Source organism: Battus philenor, unplaced genomic scaffold, assembly GCF_028537555.1.
Source record: "Battus philenor isolate CCGP_79_NKW_IND1 unplaced genomic scaffold, ilBatPhil1.0.hap1 SCAF_24, whole genome shotgun sequence".
Classification (NCBI taxonomy): Eukaryota; Metazoa; Arthropoda; class Insecta; order Lepidoptera; family Papilionidae; genus Battus; species Battus philenor.
In genome coordinates this window covers 9590665-9615229 of record NW_027181687.1, presented here as the reverse complement: position 1 = coordinate 9615229, position 24565 = coordinate 9590665, and the positions used below count along the sequence as shown (strand labels likewise).

Sequence of the window (24565 nt, the reverse complement as noted above, 5' to 3'; positions counted from 1 at the left end):
TTATTTATCAATTTTCAATTAACAAAAAAACTTCAGTTTCATGAAAATTTAAAGATGAAAGTTTAAAAATCTTTATCAGAGATGACTAGGCTTCTCGATAGGTTTAGCCATTTTTCGAAATTTTATATTTTGCTTTTGAATTTTTAATATGTATTTAAAGAGTATGCAAACAAGTAATAAATCTTTTAAACACAGATATAAATAAAAGTACAAAACATGCGTATTATATCTAAAAATTAAAAACACATTTATTAATTTAATTCTTTTGAGAATTCTTGAAAATTAATTGAATTATTGATAACATCACTTCGTAACAAATTTCTCTCATACTACTGCTTAGTTATTACCGATCGACGTTTATATTTCAAAAATTTTACATATGAACTATATTCACGTATGAACGTTGTTCCGGACAATGAAAAAATTACAGAAACAAATAATCGATGCCAGAAATAAACCTTCAGAGAGCCTCATGTAACTCGCGGGCCGCAAGTTAGCCCTTCCTGACCTATAGCGTTTACCTGGGAACGGTCAGTATTACTGGCCACTACGACCACAATACTTATATTAGAATAAAATTATTATTATGCGTTCGAATTCAAAATTCGAACAACGATTTGAAATCAGACTTCAGCAATAACATAGCTGTCATTCAGTGTTGCTCAAAGTCATGATTTATATACTACTCGTGGCTTTAATTTTTTCCGCTTTCGAAGAAGAATGGGTTCACGGGTAGTTGATCACTGCCACCCGCAAAACGCGTATAAATCCTTAGTTTTTTGTAGCATAAAAATAATCATTAAATGTGAAAACAGTTTTATACACACGGCAATTTTAATATTTATTAATTCATTATTGTTTTAGAACGAAACACTATTATACATACAAAAAAGCATTTAAAGAATTTACTACGAAACATCTTCTCGTCTAAAATACCGCAATGCCTAAAGACGAAGGTCTTTGACCGGTGTTGCCGATGATGACTTATGGATCCGAGACGTATTTGCTAACGGTGGACCTGGAAAGCTCAGGGTCACTCAGAGGAAAATGGAGGGAACTATGCTAAGAGTTTCACTGTGTAATCGAATCCAAAATGATAAATTCCGCAGATCAGCTGGAAGAATTTCTCGTCTTAAATAGCAGTGGGTAGAGCATATCGTCGTGTAACTGATGGCCATTGAGGCCGAAAGGCTCTTTAATGACAACCATGAGCAGATAGACGTGGCGTGAGTAGGCCTCCATCTAGGTAAACATAATAAAGGTGACGGGAAGTCGCTGAATGCATCACAACCGATCACTGTGATGATCTTCGGGAGAGACTATGCCTTGCAGTGAGCAGCTATCGGTTTAAAAGAAAAAGCAGTTTATTCTTAAATCAAAAATGCTAAATACATTTGAAATTCTCCAATTTTCACTGGGTGCGCATGGATACGTACCCGTATCCAAACTATATAAACATAATGTGGCTTATAACTGTAATTATGTTTAAATGATTACAATATTTATAATTGTAACACTTAAATTTCTATTATTGTAGTTTTAAATAATGCATTAAAACATTTTCAATTATTATTCTTAAGCCTTACAAAATTAATAATGCGTGTTACACGTTGTTTCATTTTGCAGCTGACTGTACTTTCATTAACGGTAATTTACCTCAATAACTCTTCGCTTCTTGACAATGAATATAATTAGTGGGGTTGAGACTAAGCGTTATAATAAGCGTAACTATATTGTATTTTGATTAATTACATCAAATTGCTATTATGCCACTTCAATTAGCGCAAAGGGTTTTTAGTGTGGACGACAAACAAATTGATTTTATTTTATTTTGATACCAATTTTACACTTTCTAAAAGTTTACTTTAAAAATGCTTTCAAGATTTTGACAGAAACATAAATACAGTCTTCTTTATTTAAACTATTTGCATATACTCCTTGCTTCGACTTTCTCAATACAGAGGAACGTGATCTTTTTTTAAGTTATTAGCGCACTATGTTACCCTATCTATGCCAGACTTCAGCGGCCTGTATTGCTTCGACTTCTGTGGTATCGAGCGATTCGGAACTGGTCGGACTAGGGCATGGGGCTCTGGCTTCGTGGTTGTTGCCCGTCCACTTTTCCGATAGTGAAAAATTTTGCTTTTAAAAATTCTCCATTAATCAAACTTTATGAAGTCTGATCGAAATGTTATCTGGCCCTCTTAATACTAAACGAGTATACAGAAACAAAACAAGATGAGAATTACACTGGACCCTATACGCCTTCTAACAATGTCAATCAACGCAAATCCGCTTTAGATTTCTGGAAAATAAATCCGTCAAAATCATAAGAGAATTATTTAAAAATGGCGTCGCATTCTTTCTTTCATGGCTGAATCTCTTTCCACACAGGCGGTTCGGTTGTGAGATACGTGACTGATAACTATAATAGGTACACAATTGTTACTATTTATTTCAGTAAATGATTGAATAGTATTTTTGACGATTGATTTTTCATTTCTAATTTTTTTCTTTATTTCTCTCTCAGAATCTCTCATTTGCGAACTTAATTCACGTATATGTATATTTCGTTATTTGTCTTTATATATAAAGTTGTTAAATTCATTAAATTACATTAATAACATAAAATGAAATAACCCACAGATATACATAAAACGTATATACAAATTATCATTTCAGCCATTGGACGTCCAATGTTGGACTAAGGCTTTCCCAATTTCCAATAGGTTGAAGGCTGCATGCATTCAGAATCTTTAACCGATCTTAACAAGGTCGCTTGTCCGCCTTGTGCACGTTCACCTGGTTAACGCTGCATTGCAGGTCTGAGGTCTCCACTCAAGAACCTTAAAGCTCCAGCGACGATCTCTTCTGGGCACTACATAGCCTTTATAAATATACACAAAAAAATAATTCTTTATTTAATTACTACTTTACGTATAAATTCAATCCCTTCAAAGTATTTAATGAACAAATGTCGTGTTCTATAAAAAGATCATGGTAATATAAGCACCTATTAATCTAAATTGTAAAAGCTCATTGGCAGTCGCTTTCTGTAAATTATTAAGTGGACCAGTTTCGGATCCTGTGCAAGTGGCGAACCGCAGTGTCACATGTAAATTATGATTAAAAATACTCTGTGAGCGAGAAATATTGAGAATAGATTCATGTAATAATACCAGCAGCTTTATACAGGTTGATTAGTTATAGGTGTAAAAACTTTTGAAGGGGTGAATTAATTGCTCATATTTCAGAAAAATGCTTAAAAACTTTTATACATATTTTCAATCACCTTGTATAAGGTGGTCACTCTTAAATATGTTGCATTTATTTTCTTCTGGATTACGACAAGCCGATAACTTCTAGCAGTACAAGGTTTGCTGAGAAAATGATAAATAATAATTAACTTTAATGTTTAGTAATTTTAACTTTGATAACTTTTTTTACTATTTTATCATTACATTATTTAATATTTCTGAAACTATTGATCTATGGATTGGGCGTATATTTATTATTTCACAGCATATGAGCTACCCTGTATTGCTGTTATAGATATAACTAATCATTATGTATATATATTTATAAGTAAATAAAAAAGTAGTGCAAGAAACCCAAAACTCGAGATCAGTCTAAATAATCAACAAGGATATTTTTTCATATTTGCGTTAAGGTGTGAGTCTTAAGTAAAAGAATACAATAGTAAAACACACCTATCCAAGCTTACGAATAATTTACTTCAATGAAAACCAAAAAAGGCCTACTAGCATGGAAACTAACAATATATAATATAACTACATTGTTTCAAAAGTCTTGCAGTATGAGAAGAAGAAATTATAATTATGTATTTAATCGGTATTTAATAATAAAATTTTAAATCGATAAGTATAGTAATCACTTTGTAATACGTATATAATACATTTGTATAAAGTTTCTAATAATTTTCAAAAAAGGTTGTTACGTACAAAAATTACAATTTTGGGCGAATAGATCGCAAGGGCAGCCATATAATGCTTCTGGAATCGATCTTAAAAATGAATATTATTGACATTCATAATAAAACTGAAATGTCATTTTAAAATTGCCGCCATTTTGTCAAAATATTATGACGTGGTATTTAAAAAATGGAACTAATTTTTTTTTATATTTTTTGAAAGTGGTCAGTCCCTTCGTTGTCAGCAACGTACATACCGATATAATTTTTACGACACGTAATTGCGTATCGGTTCGATAAACTATTGGTATTTCGCTTTATTAAACCAATCAATGATCCTAAATCTTGCGACATAGAAAACACCGAGCATATTTTTTGATGCAACTAATAGCAAATATTTTTCGATTTCCGCAATGTATCAATGTAGCAAATAAAAACATCTTTACTTACAAATGATTGTAACATTTATATCTGTACATTAAAGTTCAATTTGCAATGAAATAGATATCCATGGCATCGACAAGTATGGTATCCATCCATAAGACAAGGTTTTTCGTAGAACCATGCTCTTAATTGAGCTCAATCTTTTTGCTGGACGGGAAATCATAACTGGATCGATACGGAATACACTTTTTTTATCATATAACAAGTCTAACGAGATGATAGCGTTTAAGGAAAGTGTTCTTTACGAGTAAAGTGGGTAAAAAACACGAAAGCTTTGGTATCGATGTGGGAAAAATAGTTTACTTCTGTATAAATATACGCTCATAGGTATGAGATATCGTCTAAGTAAGTACAGCCGCAATGCCTACCGCGAAACAGTGTGTAAGTGTTGGTTTCCCGGATGGAGTAGACAGTAACGTATCTTCTAGTGTTATTATATGAACAAACTCATTTCTAGCAAGAATATTGCAATGAAAGCTTTACCTCCATGCTTTTTCATACAAAAAGATAAATCTCATCGGAAATATTGTGTATTATTAATATTAAACCTTCAATATTATGCACAATGATTTTTTTATATTATATTAAATTATATATTAAAGCAGAGTATAAAATAAATAAATAAAAATATTAAAAACAAAAACAATTTTATACGAAGAAATAGACATAGGTTTATTCCGTAACAACATACTAAAACATCATTAAAACGATGTAACAATAAGTTGCAGTTGCAATATATGTTAAACTGACCAACAACGTTTTGTTCATTGATACAGTTCTATAAAACATGTACATATATAATAGATTTCTATATACTTATCATAACGTATAGAATCATAAAACAAAGAGGCTTGAAATGTGCTAGAAATATTCTTTCACCGATGAAATGTCAGCAAAGATTTTGCAAAATTCCGGTGAAGGGGTTTTTTTATAAGAATTTACAAATATATATTTGTATCACCAAAGTGTTTTATTTACAGTGTATTTTTTTGCGTTTACTAAGCGGAGATAGTTGTGAGAGGAATTCCCGCTATTTGATACGGATCTTACTTCTCCCAGTTGCAAGTCACGACGGCGTTTTATTAATACATACAATTTATCTTATAAGTATATACACAAAAAAATTATACCTATATACAGTATAATTTAAGAGTTTTACTCAACTATACAATAATTTCTGCATTATTTTATTTGAAGTTCCTGACCAAGCGGTACAGACCGTTAAATGCCTTGAGGTTTGAGACAATGTGCCGAGCCAACTCATCAAAAGATTCTGAAGTAGATTTTTTGAGGAGGTTTGGTAAGATGAACAATGGTATATTTTTCTGTTTTCGTTATATTTCGTATTTTTGAGTTTTCGCATGAGGTCACGTGGTTACCTCTTTAGGATTTGAATTGGGAACAATGTCTGAGTGAGCATTGAAGTCTGACGGAACATTAATTAAGGGAAACGTTCGGAAGACAGTTAGTATGTTTTAATTTTAAAATGTTTTTAGCTAGTACTCAAGATAAGTTTATCATAGTTTTATGGGTATCAGAGAAACTGGAGTTTGAAAGACCTGGATAGAACCAAGGTTTGACAAGCTCAGCTGAAGACTTCCACCCACAAGGTGGACAGTCAACCTTGTTAAGATCTTCGGAATTCGCTGGACGCTTAGAAATCTAGGGGGGGTACATCCGTATGTTTTATTGTTAGTTTTTGCTTATATATTCAATTAAGATTGATTAGGAACAAAATTAAGAACCGATGATGAATAATTGAGAACAAAAACTGTTTTGTTTTATATAACCTAAAAATGTTATACGCATCAATAATTTATACACTATTTTTATTATTAGATGTACTATATCTATATATTTGTGTTCATATTGTTGAGGTATCTGTATTTTTAAAGTCAAATTAGATGAGAAAACCTAACTTGAAACAATGTCCGAATTTTAAGTCGGACAAGTCATTGGCCTGAGTGGAAGCGTATTTCACGCAATTCAGTCTATTAGCGAAGTCGATAAAGTGATTAAAAGTGTTTTGGAGCGAGTCCGCCGGGGACGCGATGTTACGCTATCATTCAATTGCTAGCCGAATGAAACGAGTCTCGAAACGGTAATTGTCTAAATGGACTTTACCCAGAAACTGTGTGTCTGAGTACTTAGTTTAAACTAATGTTTTTAAAACTGTTTCAATGAATTTGACTTGAGTTGATACTCTTGCTCTTGTAATTCATTATAGATGTAAAATCTTTAAAAAAGCGAATGTATAGCTCATTAACTATCAAGTAATGTATTATATATCTTATCCAAAAAGCAATATTTTCAGAAATTTTAAGTACCGTAGTTAGAAAATTACTAATATAAACCTTCTTCCCCTATGTAGCAGTAGTCGTGCAATAAAGTCAGCGGGCTGGCGGGCGGTCCACTTTATTGCACGACTACTGCTACATAGCGGAAGTAGCTATATATTAATAATTTTTTACTAAAGAAATAAAAGATTCAAAAGTGCTTGTAAATGCCATTTGAATAAAGATCTTTAGAATTTTAATTATAAATAAAATTGTTCAAAAAATCACAAACAAGAGAGCCTCATTATAAATTTGTGTCTATGGTTAATTCAGAGAAAAACTGCATATCAACTAAAATTCATCATCATCATTTCAACGGACGTTTACCAGCCACAGGGCTACCTTATAGATTTCCAATAGGACCGATTGAAAGCGGTCTACATGCAGCGTGTTCCGATGACCTTAAAAACTAAATCCTTATTGATTTGTCAATTTTTTTCTTAGCCAAAATTTTATTTCAGTCTTCTTTACAACGATAGCGGAGTAATATGTCGAAATAAAATGATTTAATTATACTTAACTAGTGATAATTCATCTGATACGCTAGTTTTATTAAAAATGTTGCGTATTTTCTGATGCATTAAACAAGGAACATCTGAATAATTCACATTTAAAAAAAACTTGAAGGAACAGGAAACTTATAACTATCATCAATTTTTAATGAAACGGAAAATTGATAATGATTATAGAGGTCCCCTGTTAGATTTATAATCAACGTAACACGTCGCCCACGTATCTATAAAGTGGAACCGTACCGTATATGGTCTTAAGATGCGTCACTCGAACTATCACGCGATCTACGCACGTGCTACACCAATTATCACATTATGATGCCGATGATTTTTAATAGCATTGATACGCTTCTTTATCTTTAATCTTTTTTTTAGTACCATGTAAAGATAGTAATCAGCTAACAATTTTTATATGTGAATTGTCTAACACACGAAGTATAAAGTTTATAACGACTTGTCAAATTCGCAAAAAAATATTCATCATAATAATAATACTTAAGAAGAATAAATGAAATTTTATTGTAACGAGTTTTACCATGATAGGCTTACAAATATAAAAATATAGTAATTTAAATTAAATGTTAGAAATTCAAAACAGATTTTCAAAAAGCTTTTTCGTACTATGTTATCAATATGTTGCTTATAATTTCTGAAACCATTAATTTTTCGATATATTTAAGAAAGATTCTAGAGTGGGCCGGCCAGAGCCGGTAGACCTGGGGGGGAGGAATTACCTAATCCCCCCCCCCCCCTCAGGTAGACCGACGACATATAAGGACGAAAGAAGTCGTTGGATGCGAGCAGCGCAGAACCGGTCATCATGACCATCTTTCAATCTTCCACTGCTCCGCAGTGGGCATACATCGGCTGAAAAGGAAAAGAGGAGCTATACATTCACCCCTTTAATACTTTTACACTTATAACGAAGCACCATGTATATGAATGAATCCCTTGATCACACCATAAAGTGACAACGATTTAATAGATTCCATTGTTTTTAATACGTTTGTTAACACTATGAATAATGTTCTTATAGGAACGAAAACGTAAATTACATTAATATTTCAGAAGATATAAACTATTGAAACTTTGATGCTTTTAAAGTGTGCTATGCATTTTACTAGTTTGACAGTTTGCTTTGGATCTATTGAATCAACTATATATTGTCATATAACAGATTATTCGGTCAGTATTTATCAATCACTAAATTTACCTTTAAATTATACATTTAAACAATTAATAAAGTGAAGTCTTTGCAAAATGATTACATAATTTTTCTTTTATCAATATGCGACAGTTTACTACTAGCTTACAGACTGTATTATAATTCAAATTGTGTAATTTTTATTATTTTCCGTTTAAATAATGGCGAAAATATAGAGCAGTGGTAACCCAGTGGTAAGAAATCAGATTTGCGATAGTAGGTCGCCGGTTCGACACCCCGGATACAATCAATTATATAAGATTGCCACTGCTCACAAATAAGTTTTCTAAGCATGGGATCGTTCTCTGCCTACCATAGTACCACTCTCCCATCACCATTCCGTCTGCCAAGCATAACAATTATACCATATTCCCCATAGATAACTTTGGGGGAGGCCTTGCACTGGGCGTCTAGGAGTTGAAATAACCACATCGACGTATAAATCAATGTCATTAGTAGATATAAATAATTTTCAAATACTCGTTGCATTTTCAATACAACTCGCTATTTCTCTTTACTCAATATCACACAAGCTTAATACGAAATAAAAAGACGTAGGAAATTATGTAAACTATATATAATTCTGTAACTTTATGTTCATATATTCAGTTTATTCAGACTCTCGTGTAATATTAACAAGTGTTTATATTTGTATTAAGCCGATAATCCGACTATACTGTCCATATTTTTAACTTTTAATGTAACGTTATGGACTAAGTATATAAGTTGAACATGTGAAATTGAAGTTAGATGAAATTATTCCTTTTGATTTAGTTTTCCATAGCCATTCCTTGAAGTAAACATACACACGTGTGTTTTTTATAAATTCATTCCTGCGAGTGTACGGGAGCTCCTAGGGATTTATTTACAAACTCGAATCGGGGATGAGGAGATTTGTATATGAAAGAAGCAACCGAAATTGCACAGCGAATTGGCTCTGTCGCAAAATGCGCACAGTGTTGTTGGTTGCAGAAAGAAAACAAGATAAGAAGCGTTAAAAATGAAATAGATAGGTCATATAGTGGACAGAACAGGCGGCCACTGGGTTTGAAGCTTGTTGATTGTGAACAAGGTACTGGAATAACGTAGTAAGTTCATCCATCAGTTAGATAGGTGACCTGGTTAATATCCTCGGAACGCGCTTCCAAACTTTTCTATTGGAAATTAAAAACATATAGTAATGACGGAGCACAAAGCCTAACTTGGGCGCGCGGTTTTTGCGATCGGCATTCGAGATTTAGATCTCATTTCAGGTAGAAAGGCTCAAGTGCTTCCTCGGAGATTACATTATTATTGATACTATAGTAAATTGGACAACTCCAACAATTTCAGTAAAGCACAAAAAACTAAAATAGAAACATAAATACATAAAATCAAACTTTTAACAATAATTCAAATAAAATATAAAGAGGCGTGCGATACGCAAACAACAATGAGGAAAAGGGCAATACATATTGACATCTACAAAGACGTATTCGATAAAACATAACCCGACACTATCAAGGAACCGTAGCGCTATTAATTACCGCAAGACAAACATTTTGTCGGCACTAATTTACGAGCCGTGTAATCACTTCGCCATATTTGAATCGCTTAAGGCTCCGACTTACAGATTTAAATATAACTTAATGTTGTAAAAGAATTATTTATATTTGAAAGCTAATATTTAATGGAATCAGGCGTTACCTTACGGAATCCCATCCTAAGTAAGAAAGGGACCAATATTTAGCCACTTCCGCACATGCAGTGGTAGTCGTGCAACAAAGTGCACCGCCCGCCAGCCCGCTGATAAATGCGTATGCGACAAACAATGCGAATTACACAACTGCCACCGTCAAATCACTCAGAGAACTCTGTGTTTAGCACTAATCCCCCGAAGATGCTCAGTGGAGGGGTGAAACATGTGTTGAGTTGAGGCTGGTGGGCGGTGCACTTTATTGCACGACTACCACTGCATGTGCGGAAGTGGCTAAATATTGGTCCCTTTCTTACTTGAAAGATAATAAACACGATAGGCATGGAATGCTAGGTATAGGCTTCCTCATATAGATGCTTTTATCTTATACTAGTCCAGCTTGCGCTGTTATCATCACTTCTGTAAGTCGTGACCTCTTCTCATTAGCCATCTAAATCATCATTTTAACAGCGGAACGTCCATGGCTGGACGTAGACCTCACCAAGATATTTATAATGCAAAGTGAAGAGGAAAGAGGATGCTTCCTAGGCTACTGCAAAAAAGTAATAAAAAATGCGACAGATAAAAATAAAACGCAATAGATGATTCAGATATTGTAAGAAATTAAACTATAAGAAAGCACTAAAATAGTAACAAACAGAAAAGAATTAATGGTGTAATAAGTAAAATAGTGCGAAACTGTAATAATAGGAAATGTCAATAATAGAACAATTGCTGTGTATATATATAATATAGATAAAATATAATTGTAAACAAGAATTAGCATGTTGTGACTGAGGATGGATATAAGGCTAACGGAATGAAAGAGAAAGACTGGGAAAACTGTAGAAAGAATGAAGAAGAAAGACAGATAATAAGAATTATGCAAGAAGAGAATGAAAATAAATAATAGTATGTGAATAAATCAATAAAAATTAAAAATCCCTGTTCCACACAAGATAAGGAAAAGAGAGGTCCCCAATAGCGGGGACCAAAAAAAAAAAGATATATTATCATTTATTATCTGTAGTTGACTCTAGTACGGAGCGCTCACGTTTGGTGCTATTTTTAAAAGTTATTCTTGTTCCTATATCTTCTTCTTCTACGTCGTAGCTTCAAATTACCAGCCATTATCATTATCATCAAAGTTGTACGAACATCCACTGGTGGACAGAGCTTCTGCCCAAATTTTTAATACGACCGATTGGAAACTATCTACATTCAGCCAATTCGATGTTCACAAGGTCTTTCTGTTCACCTTTGGGAAGACTCACTTCGCCGCGTTTGCCGGTCCTTGGTCTCCACTCTAGGACTTTAAGGTTCTACCGGCCGTCTGTTAATCGCTTGAGGTATATAAGTAATGAAACGAACTGACAGCTTGCCGTTGATCAACCACTGCACTGTAATTTCACTAAATTTGACAATCTTTAAATTAAAAAAAAAAACTGTGTTTAAGCAATTTTATTTGACGGTTGAGTTTAGAAGACAATTATATATTCCAAAAAAAATATATTTTGAAAAAGTGTCTATTATCTTTATGAGAAAATTAATCTATTTTTTACTACTTTAAATATTTAAAATTCAGACAAATTTTGATTGTTTCTACAAAAGTTATGTAAATCAAAAAACCTTAAAACAAAAGTAACAACAAAATTCTATTACATTATACAAGGCATCGAAAAGAAGAAGACGTCGCCTTTACACGTATTGAATTAAGTATAGTTAACTTGAATTATTTACTTTATAAGTCACATGGCTTTTTGCCTTTAGCCATACTTTGAGTAATGAGGTCACCTGTTCAAAACCAACTTAAATTTTTTTCTTTTGTGATGTTTCGAGCAAGGTACTGTCTACTCGAAAGCGCGTGTCGAAGGTAATCCTAGCTGCGGCTCCTTATGGATCCTCGAGCCCAGAGCCCAGGCTATTTAAGATATTAGCTACCTGTGAAGGAAATAACGTAAATGGAAAAAGCCTTCGACGTTACCATAAAGAGGTTTCGACTAGACACCTTCAGAGATTTAGCATCTTAAATACAAAAATTTGATAATAGCAATACTATTTGTAAAGGACAAAAATACTTTTATTCCCCTTTTAATACTCTTATAGGCCAACTAGCATAGTTTCCACTAGACAACTTATCATTTTGATGGTTAACGAACGAGTGACCGAGCTCCCGACTCAATAATCAAAACGCTGTTTCAACCCCACCACTCTCAATCCTTTTACCGGAAGTTGTCACAAAAGAGTGACGGGGTCGATTAATGTTGCCATTTAATAAAAATAAAACAACCTTTTATATAATTATTACATTTGTTTATTCATTTAAATTTCATTGTTATTCAAAATAATCCAAATATTTATATGATTATCTATTATTTTCTGGGGGTAAAACACCCACCCACTTTTATGATATAATTACTCCGGAAGGTCGCAGAAAGTTTGTGTATGTATTACAACGCAGAGGAGAGAGATTTATAAAAATGAAATTTAGGTTACGAATTAAATAAAAATAAACACGTATAAATAAATACCTTATAATGCATATTACGGTAAAGTCATATCATATTTAATGATAAAAAAAGGTTTTCCTAATGCGAAATAATCTTTTTAAAAAGCGAATTTATATAAAGCGTTTTATGGTGAAAAAAACAACTATTGATTTAGTGCATTCACATAACTTATACACGAATAGCACTGCAAAAGCTTTTGCTCCGCCATACAAATTACGTCGCAAATAGTCCCATTTAGCTGTTTGAGATAAGCAGTGACTACAAATGGCATATGTCGCAGATGGTAAAGTCTGTGACTGGTTGAACGCCGGATAGCTATCGATGCCCATTGTCCTTAATGTCAGTAGAATAAAGGATAAGGTTTATTTATTACAAAATATCCTTCAATAATTTTTATGAGGACAACACTGTTATTTCCGTCATATATAGTTAAAGATCCATTTTTGAACATAAATAAATAATATGTGTATACAGAATGACTGTATAGTTATAGAAGCTTCAAATAAGTGAACGAATAGCTCATTAAAAAGCAAAAAAGCTTTATAGCTGTTACACCTATTCTCAATCACCATTTATTAAGTGATCAGTGTAAAGTAAGCATATTTTTTTCTATAGGAATGCGACTGGTCAATAAATTTTATCAGTACATAGTCTGTAGGCACAGACAGTAAACAAAAATTTATTTTAATATGTAGTAATTTGAATTTTGAAAACGCTGGTTTTGTTCTTATTTTATTATAACATTATTTATTACCAGCCGTACTAATAACTAATAAAAATTTCTATAAACTATACTATTTGCCGCCTCCCGGCGTCGGTGCGCTGCGAGGGACTTGCTTTGTTGCAACTGCTTTTCTCTTTTGATGGTGGTGTTGGAGTCGGCGACGGCGTCGGTGTCTTGTTGTGTTGTTTGTTCTTCTTGCTTCTACCGCCTGGTAGTTGGTATTCGGTGCGCCCTCTTGCTTGGGCGTGTCTTGTCATTTTGTGTGTAACCTTCTTTATGCCCCCCCCCCCTCCCCTGGTCAACAACTAAAAATATTTTTCGAATCGCTTTGTGCGTATTTCTATGTAACCCTTAATTTGAAACGTCATCATTCATTCGCTGTTTTCGTTTCAAATCAAATCAGTATTAACTGTCTTGGCGATATATAATCTTTTTGGAATGACAGTGATGTCATCTGTCAAAAATTGATCATACCAACTTAGAAATCTTACTGAGTTCATGCGCAACAACTTTGCTAAAAATGATCACATGATCAAATGCATAGTTTACCATTCTTAAAGGAGATACAGACAAACGTTCATTTATATATATATATTTATTTCTGAAAGTAATGATATTTGGATGAGGAATGCCATACATTAATTGACAGCAAATTAACAATTTTTTTCACTCCTTTAAAGCTTATACCTATAACCAACCACTCTGTATACACAAAGAATAACGAACTGCTAATTTTATTTGTAAACAAAATTATCAGCACGGTGATTATGTTACTAAAATAAAAAGCTAATTCGACCCTACAACCCCTGATAACCAAGCGATACATTTAACTATTGTGCTATTAGTTAATCCTATCTAATTCCTGATTATTGACAATAATAAAACAAAATTTACAACCTATATTTATAATAAACAATTAAAAACTTAGAGCTGATTGTAAAATAAATACACGCCATCATTACCGCATACTGTTTAATAGTAATTTAATCATTTCATAGCTCGTTAAAATAGACTGCATATTAAATATGAATACAGATACATATAATACGTATACCTGTTTAAAATATTATTATAAATACATAGAAGTCATCACAATAAAATTCTTTAATCATTATTTTTTGATTTCCTTTAATAAACATTAGTTAATCCATTACAGATTTTTAAAAAACTTTTCCTCGTAATTTGAAATGGATAATTAACATTTTTATTCGAACAGTACACTCATTTACATTACACTCTAAACATGGTCATTTATTAATATTAACCTGACCCCTTGTGGCTTGAAATGAAATTAAACTTTGAGGTCAAAAGGGTTATTTGACGATGCATAACCTTGATATGTTTATAGAGCTTACTTATGTTTACAATTGGTTATGAGTATGACATCTCGTAAACTATTTTAGAGTTCTGACTTGTAGATAAGTTTGCACATAGTGGAGATGTGAGATAACAGTCTTGTTTTATTGGTAAGTTAAATTGACAGAAGGCAAACTACGCAGAACTGCAACCCCAGCGTAGAAAGTCCACGAGGTGTATAAAACCTTCTTGTTAACATCTTTGGAAGACTGTGGAACAGGCTGCTTCCATCCAGTACCAGCCCTAGAGAGGCCTTTAAAGTTTAAGTAGAAATCATTACACGTAATTTATATCAATAATTGTTAATTATACTTGACATTTACTTTTATATGCGTACCTTTTATTAAATTTCGACAAAAAAGTTACGTATACTTATGTTACATTTTACGAATCTACTTAACATACCTCAAAGTTTTTAAAGTGATAAGTATTTTGTAACAATAGGTAGAAGTCTGACATAGGATTTTCACAGTAATTTGAGTTTGAAGGTCGGGAGTATCAATTAATTTTAAAAAAGATAAAAACAGAATGAAACATGTCAACCATATCAAAAAATGTTTTTTTCTTTCTCTGTTTATAAGTGAAGCGTTTGACCTCTGTCTCGCTTGATCTTAAGCGATGACGAGGTTTACGTTGGTACATGCTTTGATTTGAAGAAACCTATTTACTCTAGTTTTGAAGAATTCTAAGTTATAACTATCTGAAAACATTGACGTCAGTAGGTTTTTCCACTCCTTGGCTGTTCCCACTATAAAAGTATTAGCAAAACGCTTAGTGGAGGTAGAAGGAATTAAAACCATGTACGCATGTCGTGAATCCGTATGTCTTGTTGTCCAATGGAAGAAAGGAGATGGTTGAATGATTTGATGTAACTCATCTACAAACTGCAAAATTAAGTCTGTAGTATGCCGATAAACTAGCAACTTTTCGTCGATCCCGTAGAGGGGTGAAACAGTGTTTGGCACTAGTCGGTGAAACATTACTCCTGGGGATGCCCCGTGGAGGGGTGAAACACGTGTTAAGTGATTAAACGGTGGTAGTTGTGTAATTCGCATTGTTTGCCGCATGCGCATTTATCAGCGGGCCGGCGGGCGATGCACTTTATTGCACGACTACTGCTGCATAGCGGAAGTAGCTATAAATTAGTCTCTTTCTTACTTCTCTGTATGGAGTCCCAAACTAAGAGTTGGTACTTCGCCGATCACACAAATGGCTAGAGTATTCTACACATGTCATCAAGCAATTTTATCAAATGGAGGAACTCCCTCGTTAAACTATGACATATTTTAACTTTTTAACGAGGTTTTTTTAAGTACGTCATTTTATATTCACGTCACTTGTGTGCTCTGTGATAAAAATGATTTGCAGTGACATTTTTATTGTAGTTTAAAATTCAGAACAATACATTATAAATTTGTCAGGTTATTAAGAAAATCGTGATGTGAATGAATTAAGAGCAGTGATTCTCAAACTATTCCGCGTTCGTCACTTCGTTTGTAAAGAGTTTGGAGATAATAAATGAATTTATTTATTAATTTATTTACACTTTTTTGTACACCATAGATAATAATTAAAAAAAATATTTATATAGAGGTATAAGAGGCGATATCTACCTTTTGATGGAGATGAGGGACATAAAGGTGAGAGCAGTTTAGGGTGTATGTACATATAAATACATACATTATTGTATATATATACATACAAGAATGCTTATATAAACACATACATTACCTGTATATGTATTCTGTGATATGTGGTTGCTTGCAACATACCCTATAAAATATACACCGGAAGCCAAAGTCCACCATTCGTCGTCATATCGCTTCAATGATAATTATTCCATTAATATTTTCATTAATTATTCTTTTTTTTTGTATTTTAACAATAATTACTATGGTATTTTAAATTTGATGCATGTTAGTTATTACTTTAAAAAATTTTTTAATTATTTACTTGAATTAAAATACAAAGATTTTGATGCGAAATTTTGTTTCTCTTTTCTACTAAACCGCCGCGAATATCCTGTAATCGTAAAGAAGTGTTTTTTTATAAGTAAGTCAATATTACGTCAACTTAATAGAGTAACTTAACTTTTTTAAATTTATTTTCCTTTATTTGTATTTTTTATCTGTATTTCCTATTCCTAGCTAAAGCGTCGAAACTATATGCTTACACATAGGCCACGTAAAGCGTCTGAATCATTTAAGTCCAGTTGAAGTTATTTTAAACATAGAGTTATAGTAATTTTAGAATATAGAACGATGCTAAGCGGGTTAACTGTTCTGTGGGAACACGGAAATTTAATTTTGCATGAAAACTAGGAAATGCTTTTAGAACAGAGTTTAAAATAAATTTCGACTAAGGTGCTGATTTAGCCTTAAGTTTAAAGATTATCTTAAAAATCTTACTAGTTTATAAACAGTTGTAAGAGGTTTTTATTCTTATAGATATATTTCTGTCTTCTACAGGGTGATACACAGAACTTATTCAAATTATTAAAATTAGGTAAATATTGAAGAGTTGTTTCAAAAATTAAAAAAAAAAATTTTGGTAAAAACAAACATTTTTGGATTTGTAATAAAAAGGATAATAAGTAAAAAATATTCTATTTAACATTATATTTCTGGAAATATTGTAAAACAATAAAAAAATTACACTTTAATTTTTTAATTAAACCACAAAAACAAGGGAGGAGGTCCAAAACATTACAGATCTACTTTCGACAACTAGAACGATTTGTCAAAAAAAAAGTATAAAAAGACATTTTATATATATATATTTGTAATACAAGTAAATAACACCAAAGTCTCATACTAGATTTAGCTATTCGCAGATTTGCGTTGCTGTTCGGCATAGAATAAATTCAAATGCAAAAAGAATTTTTCCCTCTATACATTTATATACACCGCAATTCATATAATAAATAATCAACTCATTATTTAAGAGAATACAATAAATTAAAACTAATAACAAGCTCCATGGTTTTCTCGACTTAAACATATTTATTTACAATCGTTAATATTAGTCGTTTATTGTTTTATAATTAAATTTTACGACACCGTGCCATTTAATGTATCGCTAGTCCAATAGCGTGAAGGTAAATTACGTTTGTCACGTAAAACGTGAGAAATATATATTACAAACAGGATTTATAATTAAATTTGTTTCATATACTATCTACTTTGACGGACTTTTGTGCAGACAAAATTTATTAGACCACTTTAGTTCAATTTAAAAAATACAGAATATACTTCACATCCCAAATAAATTATACGAAGTAGAAAAAAATATATAATTTGTATACTTCAAACACTCCAAGACTTTAGCAATATGTGATTAATCAAAGATATTCCTAACACGCCTTTTATGTGTTTATTTAGCGTTTTATTTTACTCCATGTTTGTATAGAAAGAGAAAATCATTATTTTTAATATGGTAATTAATTGTTAAGTAAATTTGAAAAAATGAATTCTGCTCACTGTCTCTTAAGCGGAACGAAATTCGACAGTTTAGCTAATAATAAATGTTATCCTTTGTTTCAGATAATCCGTGATGATACTAGAGAAGCGCTGCAAAAGCAGCAAACACAGCAGTGATGTTAACATTTTATAAATAATAAAACAAGAAACAATTAATTAGGATGTGAAATCATGTTGGAATGCTTGCCCTGCGCGAGTGTCGTGGTACGAGCGCGTTGTGCACATCTCCCGGGGCAGAAGACGCGAGCACTTCTAGCTCTACTGCCTCTTTTCTTGCTTCTGTGCGTTCGGTGAGTTTATTACACTTTACCTTAAGACGTGAAGTTTCTATTTTATGCACTAGATGGCGTTAGTTCTATTTTAAAACACGCTGTTATTTATATGCTGCCAGTTACGTAATAAACTTGGACAAACATAGAGCGGAAACTCTGCAAGCTCTAATACTCCTACATCAACAACCACTCCACTGACTCACCGCACGAAAAAGCGCGTGCGATGCACAAAAAAAACGCCACATTCTCCACTGATCGAAACGTAAACGGGGATGGCTCACCGACCTCGTCTTCGCGATCAGTGTGAACAATCCGTGATAGGATCGGTATCTATTCTTAGATTGCCGAATGGTCCACGCTGCGTTCCAATCCTCACTCTACATTCATAACACTTTACATTGTCACGATCAGGTAAGCCTTGTTTCACATCCGTGGGAGAATTGTATGCAGGCTCTGAAACATGATGCCTTAGTTTAGTACAGTTCCCACCCTTCCGCTCCGTGAACTCCTGTCCGAAGAAGCTGTAAAAACCTCAGATCAAACAGCATTAGCTTATTTTGAAATAATACAATAAATAGAAGAATCACGCCTTCCTCCGACTATCGAATAGATGTCAAATAGCCAATATAATATGTCTGAAGTCACATCTGTTGTGGAATTTTATTTATTTATTAGCACGTAAATTCCGGATCCTCGAGTCCCGTGTTCGACAAAGCTATAAAAGCCATAAAGGCTAACATCGCCCTATACCATTCGTATATATTAGATTATAATATTTATATTTACTACATTTATTCCATATATATCGACATCCATCTGCATTAGAAGTTTGCTTTCATTGACTCCCTCTTGGAACGCCTAGGTGGACACTCTCACTTTCAAGAATGGGCATGATGACACGACGGCTTTGGATTGTTTAAAAGTTCATAAACAAATTTCCCCTTTCTCTACTCTTTTTTTGGGAATCATTTTTACGTACTAATAGTACCAAATAATCTAAGTATCTTGGAATGTTTATTACGTAATGTTGTTTGTTTAAATATTCATGCGTTTATTTATATTATTAATAGATATGAATATCGCCGGTGTTTGATTCAATATATCTTTATTCAAGTAGGCATTTACATGCGCTTTCGAATCGTCGATAATTTTAACATTATATATACTAAGCGACCACCAGCTCAGAACACTGATTTGTGGGAAGGGTGAACAATTGCTAATTTAAATAAAATATAACTATTAATTATGTGTAAATAATAATCAATTAGGTAAATGATATAAAATACCAAGTGCTATAATAAAATTAATATATAATATGCTTTTAATTTTAGATTTAAAACTAAGCAAAGGTCTAAGATATTTCGTGAAACTTTCTTATATGTACACTCAGACCCAAGAAGGATTTGTTAACTTTTTGAAGATGATATTTAGGTGATACGAATTTATTTTTATTTCCTGTTTTTTTAATGTGTTTCTCATAATTTTTACTTAAGATATTTAAATAAAGTACTTAAATAATTTGCTTTAAAAATGTATCGTGAAGCAACCATCAGAACACTAATTTCTTTAAAAACGATTTCCTAGGTAATATCTAGGTTTTATGTTATAAATACTCCATAAAGCTCTTTTCTTTGTAATAAATATAGAATTATTTGGAAATAAAAATGGCTCATGTTAATTAATGTTTTAAATTAGAAATAGAAAAATTTTATTTCGCAACAAAGCTCGATAACGTAAGTCACAACCAAATTATAAAACCTTGTATTCGATCTTCTAAATAAGATCATCTTCATCATCACAACTGTACAAAATCTAAATGCCCTTTAAAATAATAATTTACGTAATATAAATTACGTGAATTATTAATATACATTACATAAGATTTTAACTGCCTGATTTACCAATTCAAATTTTATAAAACGGCATCTGTTAATCAAATAGAATCGATTATGGAATCTAAAATTATAAAAGCACTTTGGAGTCAAATTTATACGAACATATGATCATCAATAACAGAATCGTCTCCCGAAATACCAAGAGACCGGAGGCTAACACGGCCTAAAGAATCACTAATTTATCGAACCCGTACATCATCGTCTTATTATGGCATCGAAGCAAAAAACACTTAAAAAGGTTATAGCAACAAAAGAAATACCAGTATAATAACTTGTACCCTACAATTACGCACAATAAATCTGCAAACTTGAGGCAAATCTGACGGATCAATTTTCAATACACAACCAAAAAAAAAAAACGGACAGCGGATCAAATCTTTGTGAAGACGAAGCCTATTAAGTCTGAACCTGTGACATGAATAGAAATGAAGTTCTTTGCGTACTATTTATAAAACGGGCCGAAAGTAAACGCGTGCGTTTGGTGAATTACGTATATGGAGTTGGGAGTTTCGAGTGGGCCAATTATCCTCTTTTGAAGTTGTAATGGGTGCTTGTTAAAATTATTATTGTATGTTATACGATCGTATTACAAACTCCTTTGGAAAATGTTTAGGTATACATAGATATCGTTCACAATCGACTTTTAAGATATCAATATTTTTTTTATATGGCTCGATCATCTTTTAAATTCCCGATCCTTTTTCATCATGTAACAGAATATTATTTAATGGAATCAGGCGTTACCTTACGGAAGCCACTTGCCACTATTAGTGTTGACTCTGTGTTTGGCACTAATCGGTGTAACATAACTCCCGAAGATGCCTCGTGGAGGGGTGAAACACGTGTTGAGTAATTTGGTGATGGCGGTTGTGTGATTAGCATTGTTTGCCGCATACGCATTTATCAGCGGACTGGCGGGCGGTGCACTTTGTTGCACGACTACCACTGCATGGGGTGCGAAATGGATAAACATTGGTCCTTTTCTTGCAGAAAATTATCATCAATGTAACTTTCATTGCTATATTACATCAAGAGAAAATATTGTCGTGATTATTGAAACGTTATTTTTATCTTTGTTTGATAAACATAACATTTGAAATAAACTTTGCAATTGTCGCTCACAATATTTCCGCAGTATCACAGATTGGAAGCTGTTGATACTAAACCTTTCTCTTACTTCAAAGGCTATTGTAGGACCGTCTCATGCCTTCAGACGATGTCAATCATTTACAATTATATTTGAATTTCATTAACCGTTTGGTATGTGAAATACGCTGTACACGAAATGCATTTATAAAAGTGATGTCGAGTTTTCACACGTAATTATAATCAATGATAATCCATTTAAAGCAAACAGTCAAGACGTAGTTCGACTCTGAAATGAAAGGAAGCAATAAAGTCGATTTTTATTGTAAGCCTAGCTTATAAATACAAAGAAGCAATTCTAAAAGAACTAACATTGAAAACCCTCACAATACAATTCAGCATATCTATACTACAATACTAATGTTTAGAAATATACCAAATTTTAGTATATTTATGGTTGACAGTTACTGTTCACACATATATATATATATATAAATATATATATCCTTAACACCTTAAGGAATGCATAAATCTTTATTTATTTATTAGAATACATTTAAGCACTATCATAATAATACAAAAAAAATACATAGGGCGGTCTTATCACACAAAGCAATCTCTTACAGACAACCATAGTATGGAAAAGGTAGAAGTATAAATGTTGGGCAGTTAACGTATACAAAACATACATATATACATCCATGCGGACATAAACATACATACATATATAAGTATATAACTTAAAATACGTATTATAAATCTAATACAATAATAAACAAAAACACCACGCTGATTTGGATCGCAGATACCTCAGAAAGAATAAATGAACAGAGGAAGAAAAAGAAATGAATTAAAGGAAAAATAATCTTAGGTCTAGTAAACAGTTCTTAGCCATTTACTTAAAAAAATATTTCATTTCTAAAAGGCTAATAATTAAATGTTTTCTCTTTTTCCTTCTCTTCTGCCTATATCTCTTGTTAAAAGATAAAAGTATCAAATCTATTTGTATAGTTTTTGAGTCATGTCAAATGAAGTTGATAGATGATAAAATAAAAAGGTCGAACGTTGTATATCTGTACATAATGCATCAACCGTGACTAAAGCATTACACACACAATTGTCCTATACCATTGCATAGTTGACGACCAACTATAATCTTAAGTTTTCGCTTTAAGTTTAAGTTAGCATACACTTAGAAAGTACATAAGCTTTAACGTAAACTTCACAGTTAGTGTTAAAAGCATTCGAATACTCATCAGTTGAGGGGCGGAGACGTTACATTCGAAACGGAAATAATGAACTATCAGAATTTTTTTAACGTTATTATAAATTCTACTCTAAAACCACGCATATAAAGTTTGAATTTGACTGATGAATTTTGATGCGATTCAACACCATTCCTTAGTGATTGTTGAAAGGTTCGACAGTAATGGTGGATTCGAGGTTTACGTCAAATTGTGTCGACAAAAGGATGAGGCTATTAAGAATAGATATGGAAAGCTTTTTGTATAAAAACGTTCGTGTATTTCTGTAACTTTTTCCATTCATTAAATTCTCCTAAAAATTTTGGACGACTAGCTGTCCCTACTGGCTCTGTACAGTCAGCCAATGGCGTATTAGACCATCACATTAGTTAACAGTTGATTCTCGAAACACTGCGCATTTGGCAGATCACTGTGAACTTCGCGCGTTTGACAGTTTAAATGCACGTGTATTTTGTTGTTTAACAGCTGCCCGCGTATGTCAGTATTTATAACTATAAAAATTTACCTATTTATTAGAGGGACCGGAAAGTAATTTCTATCGACATATTTTAAAGAAAAACCGATTGATTTTTACTGCTCCGGCATTGAAAATTTGTATACTGGATGGCAAAAGGTTGTTGAAAACAAAGGTGAATACACAGTTGAATAAAAATAAAAACCTGTTAAAATTGTAGTCGTGTGAATTTAACTTAAGAAAGAGACATTATTTTCCGGTCCCCCTAACATTTCACATGTAATCAATATATAATATGTAATAGAATCATATCGTGTTTTACTATGGTTTATTTTTCATATTGGAATACATATAGAAATTTTGAAAGAAATATTCTATAAGTATGGGAAAATTGTATTTGATACCTGACTTTTTCCCTGTTTACTGTACAGCTGCCAAATATTTGTTTACTCGTATATACATAAACCTAAACAAAAGAAGCGCACAACACAAAGATATAAAGGAGGAGCGCACTAATAACACGAAAAATACAGAAAAATAAAAAAGGATGTAATAAAGCATGAACCAAAATTACAGATTCGCTTACACACGTCCCATAGTTAAATTGGTAATGAGATATGTCTCGTTACATTAACAACTAATGGACCAGCAGGCAAGAAAAACCAAAAAACGGTTGGTTGGTGACATAACCGACATAGTAGGAAAATACTGGTTGACCCAAGCTAGACACAGGGACCCTTGGAAGAAGTTGATGGAGGCATTCACCCAACGAGGGGTCCTTCTCCCACAACAAAAAATATACCACATACTATCAATTAGTTATAAGTAAAGGTACATATCACTAACATATATTGTAAAATCATGATATGAAAATAGAAAAATTTCTTATTATTATTACTAGAAAGTGAATAACCAATAAGTTCGGGCAGTATATTATTATTACAGGCAGCGTCAAAAATAATTTTAACTTTTATAAGTTTTTGAATTTTTTTTTTCAGAAGAACCTTCGACACGGTAATAAAAACAAGAATTTTTATACTAGTTCTTTAGACTTCATTTAAAAATATTAATAAATGTGTGTACATATTACTTTTTATTGTTATTATTTTTTTTATAATATTACTTGTTTATGATATTTATTTATTTCACCTATCTTCAATATATCTCTGCACTGCACAAATTAATTGATCGAAAATGTTCGTGATTAAATTTTGTTAAACTTACTATATAAGAAGTATTTTAATTAATAAATAGTGAAGCTTTTATAAATAATAGAAAAAAACTAAAAAATAATGAAGAACAATTTGAATTTTAAATTCAAATTAGTTATAAATGTCAAAGAAACCCTTCAAACACGCCTAACCTTTTCGGCTATTTCCCTAATACGTTCCTAGAAGGAATTATAATGTATTCACCGGCCAT

The 24565-nt window shown here is 32.3% G+C and overlaps 1 protein-coding gene across 1 annotated transcript in view; it reads left to right on the top strand.

Annotated features, from left to right (window-relative positions):
- LOC137924658 (protein Wnt-7b-like) overlaps positions 1-24565 on the top strand; it is a 121997-nt gene that overhangs the window by 25684 nt on the left and 71748 nt on the right. The window contains exon 2 of the mRNA XM_068768079.1: positions 18235-18461. Within this exon, the coding sequence (XP_068624180.1) occupies positions 18343-18461 (119 nt within the window). The 5' untranslated portion in view covers positions 18235-18342. The remainder of the gene's footprint in view (positions 1-18234; positions 18462-24565) is intronic.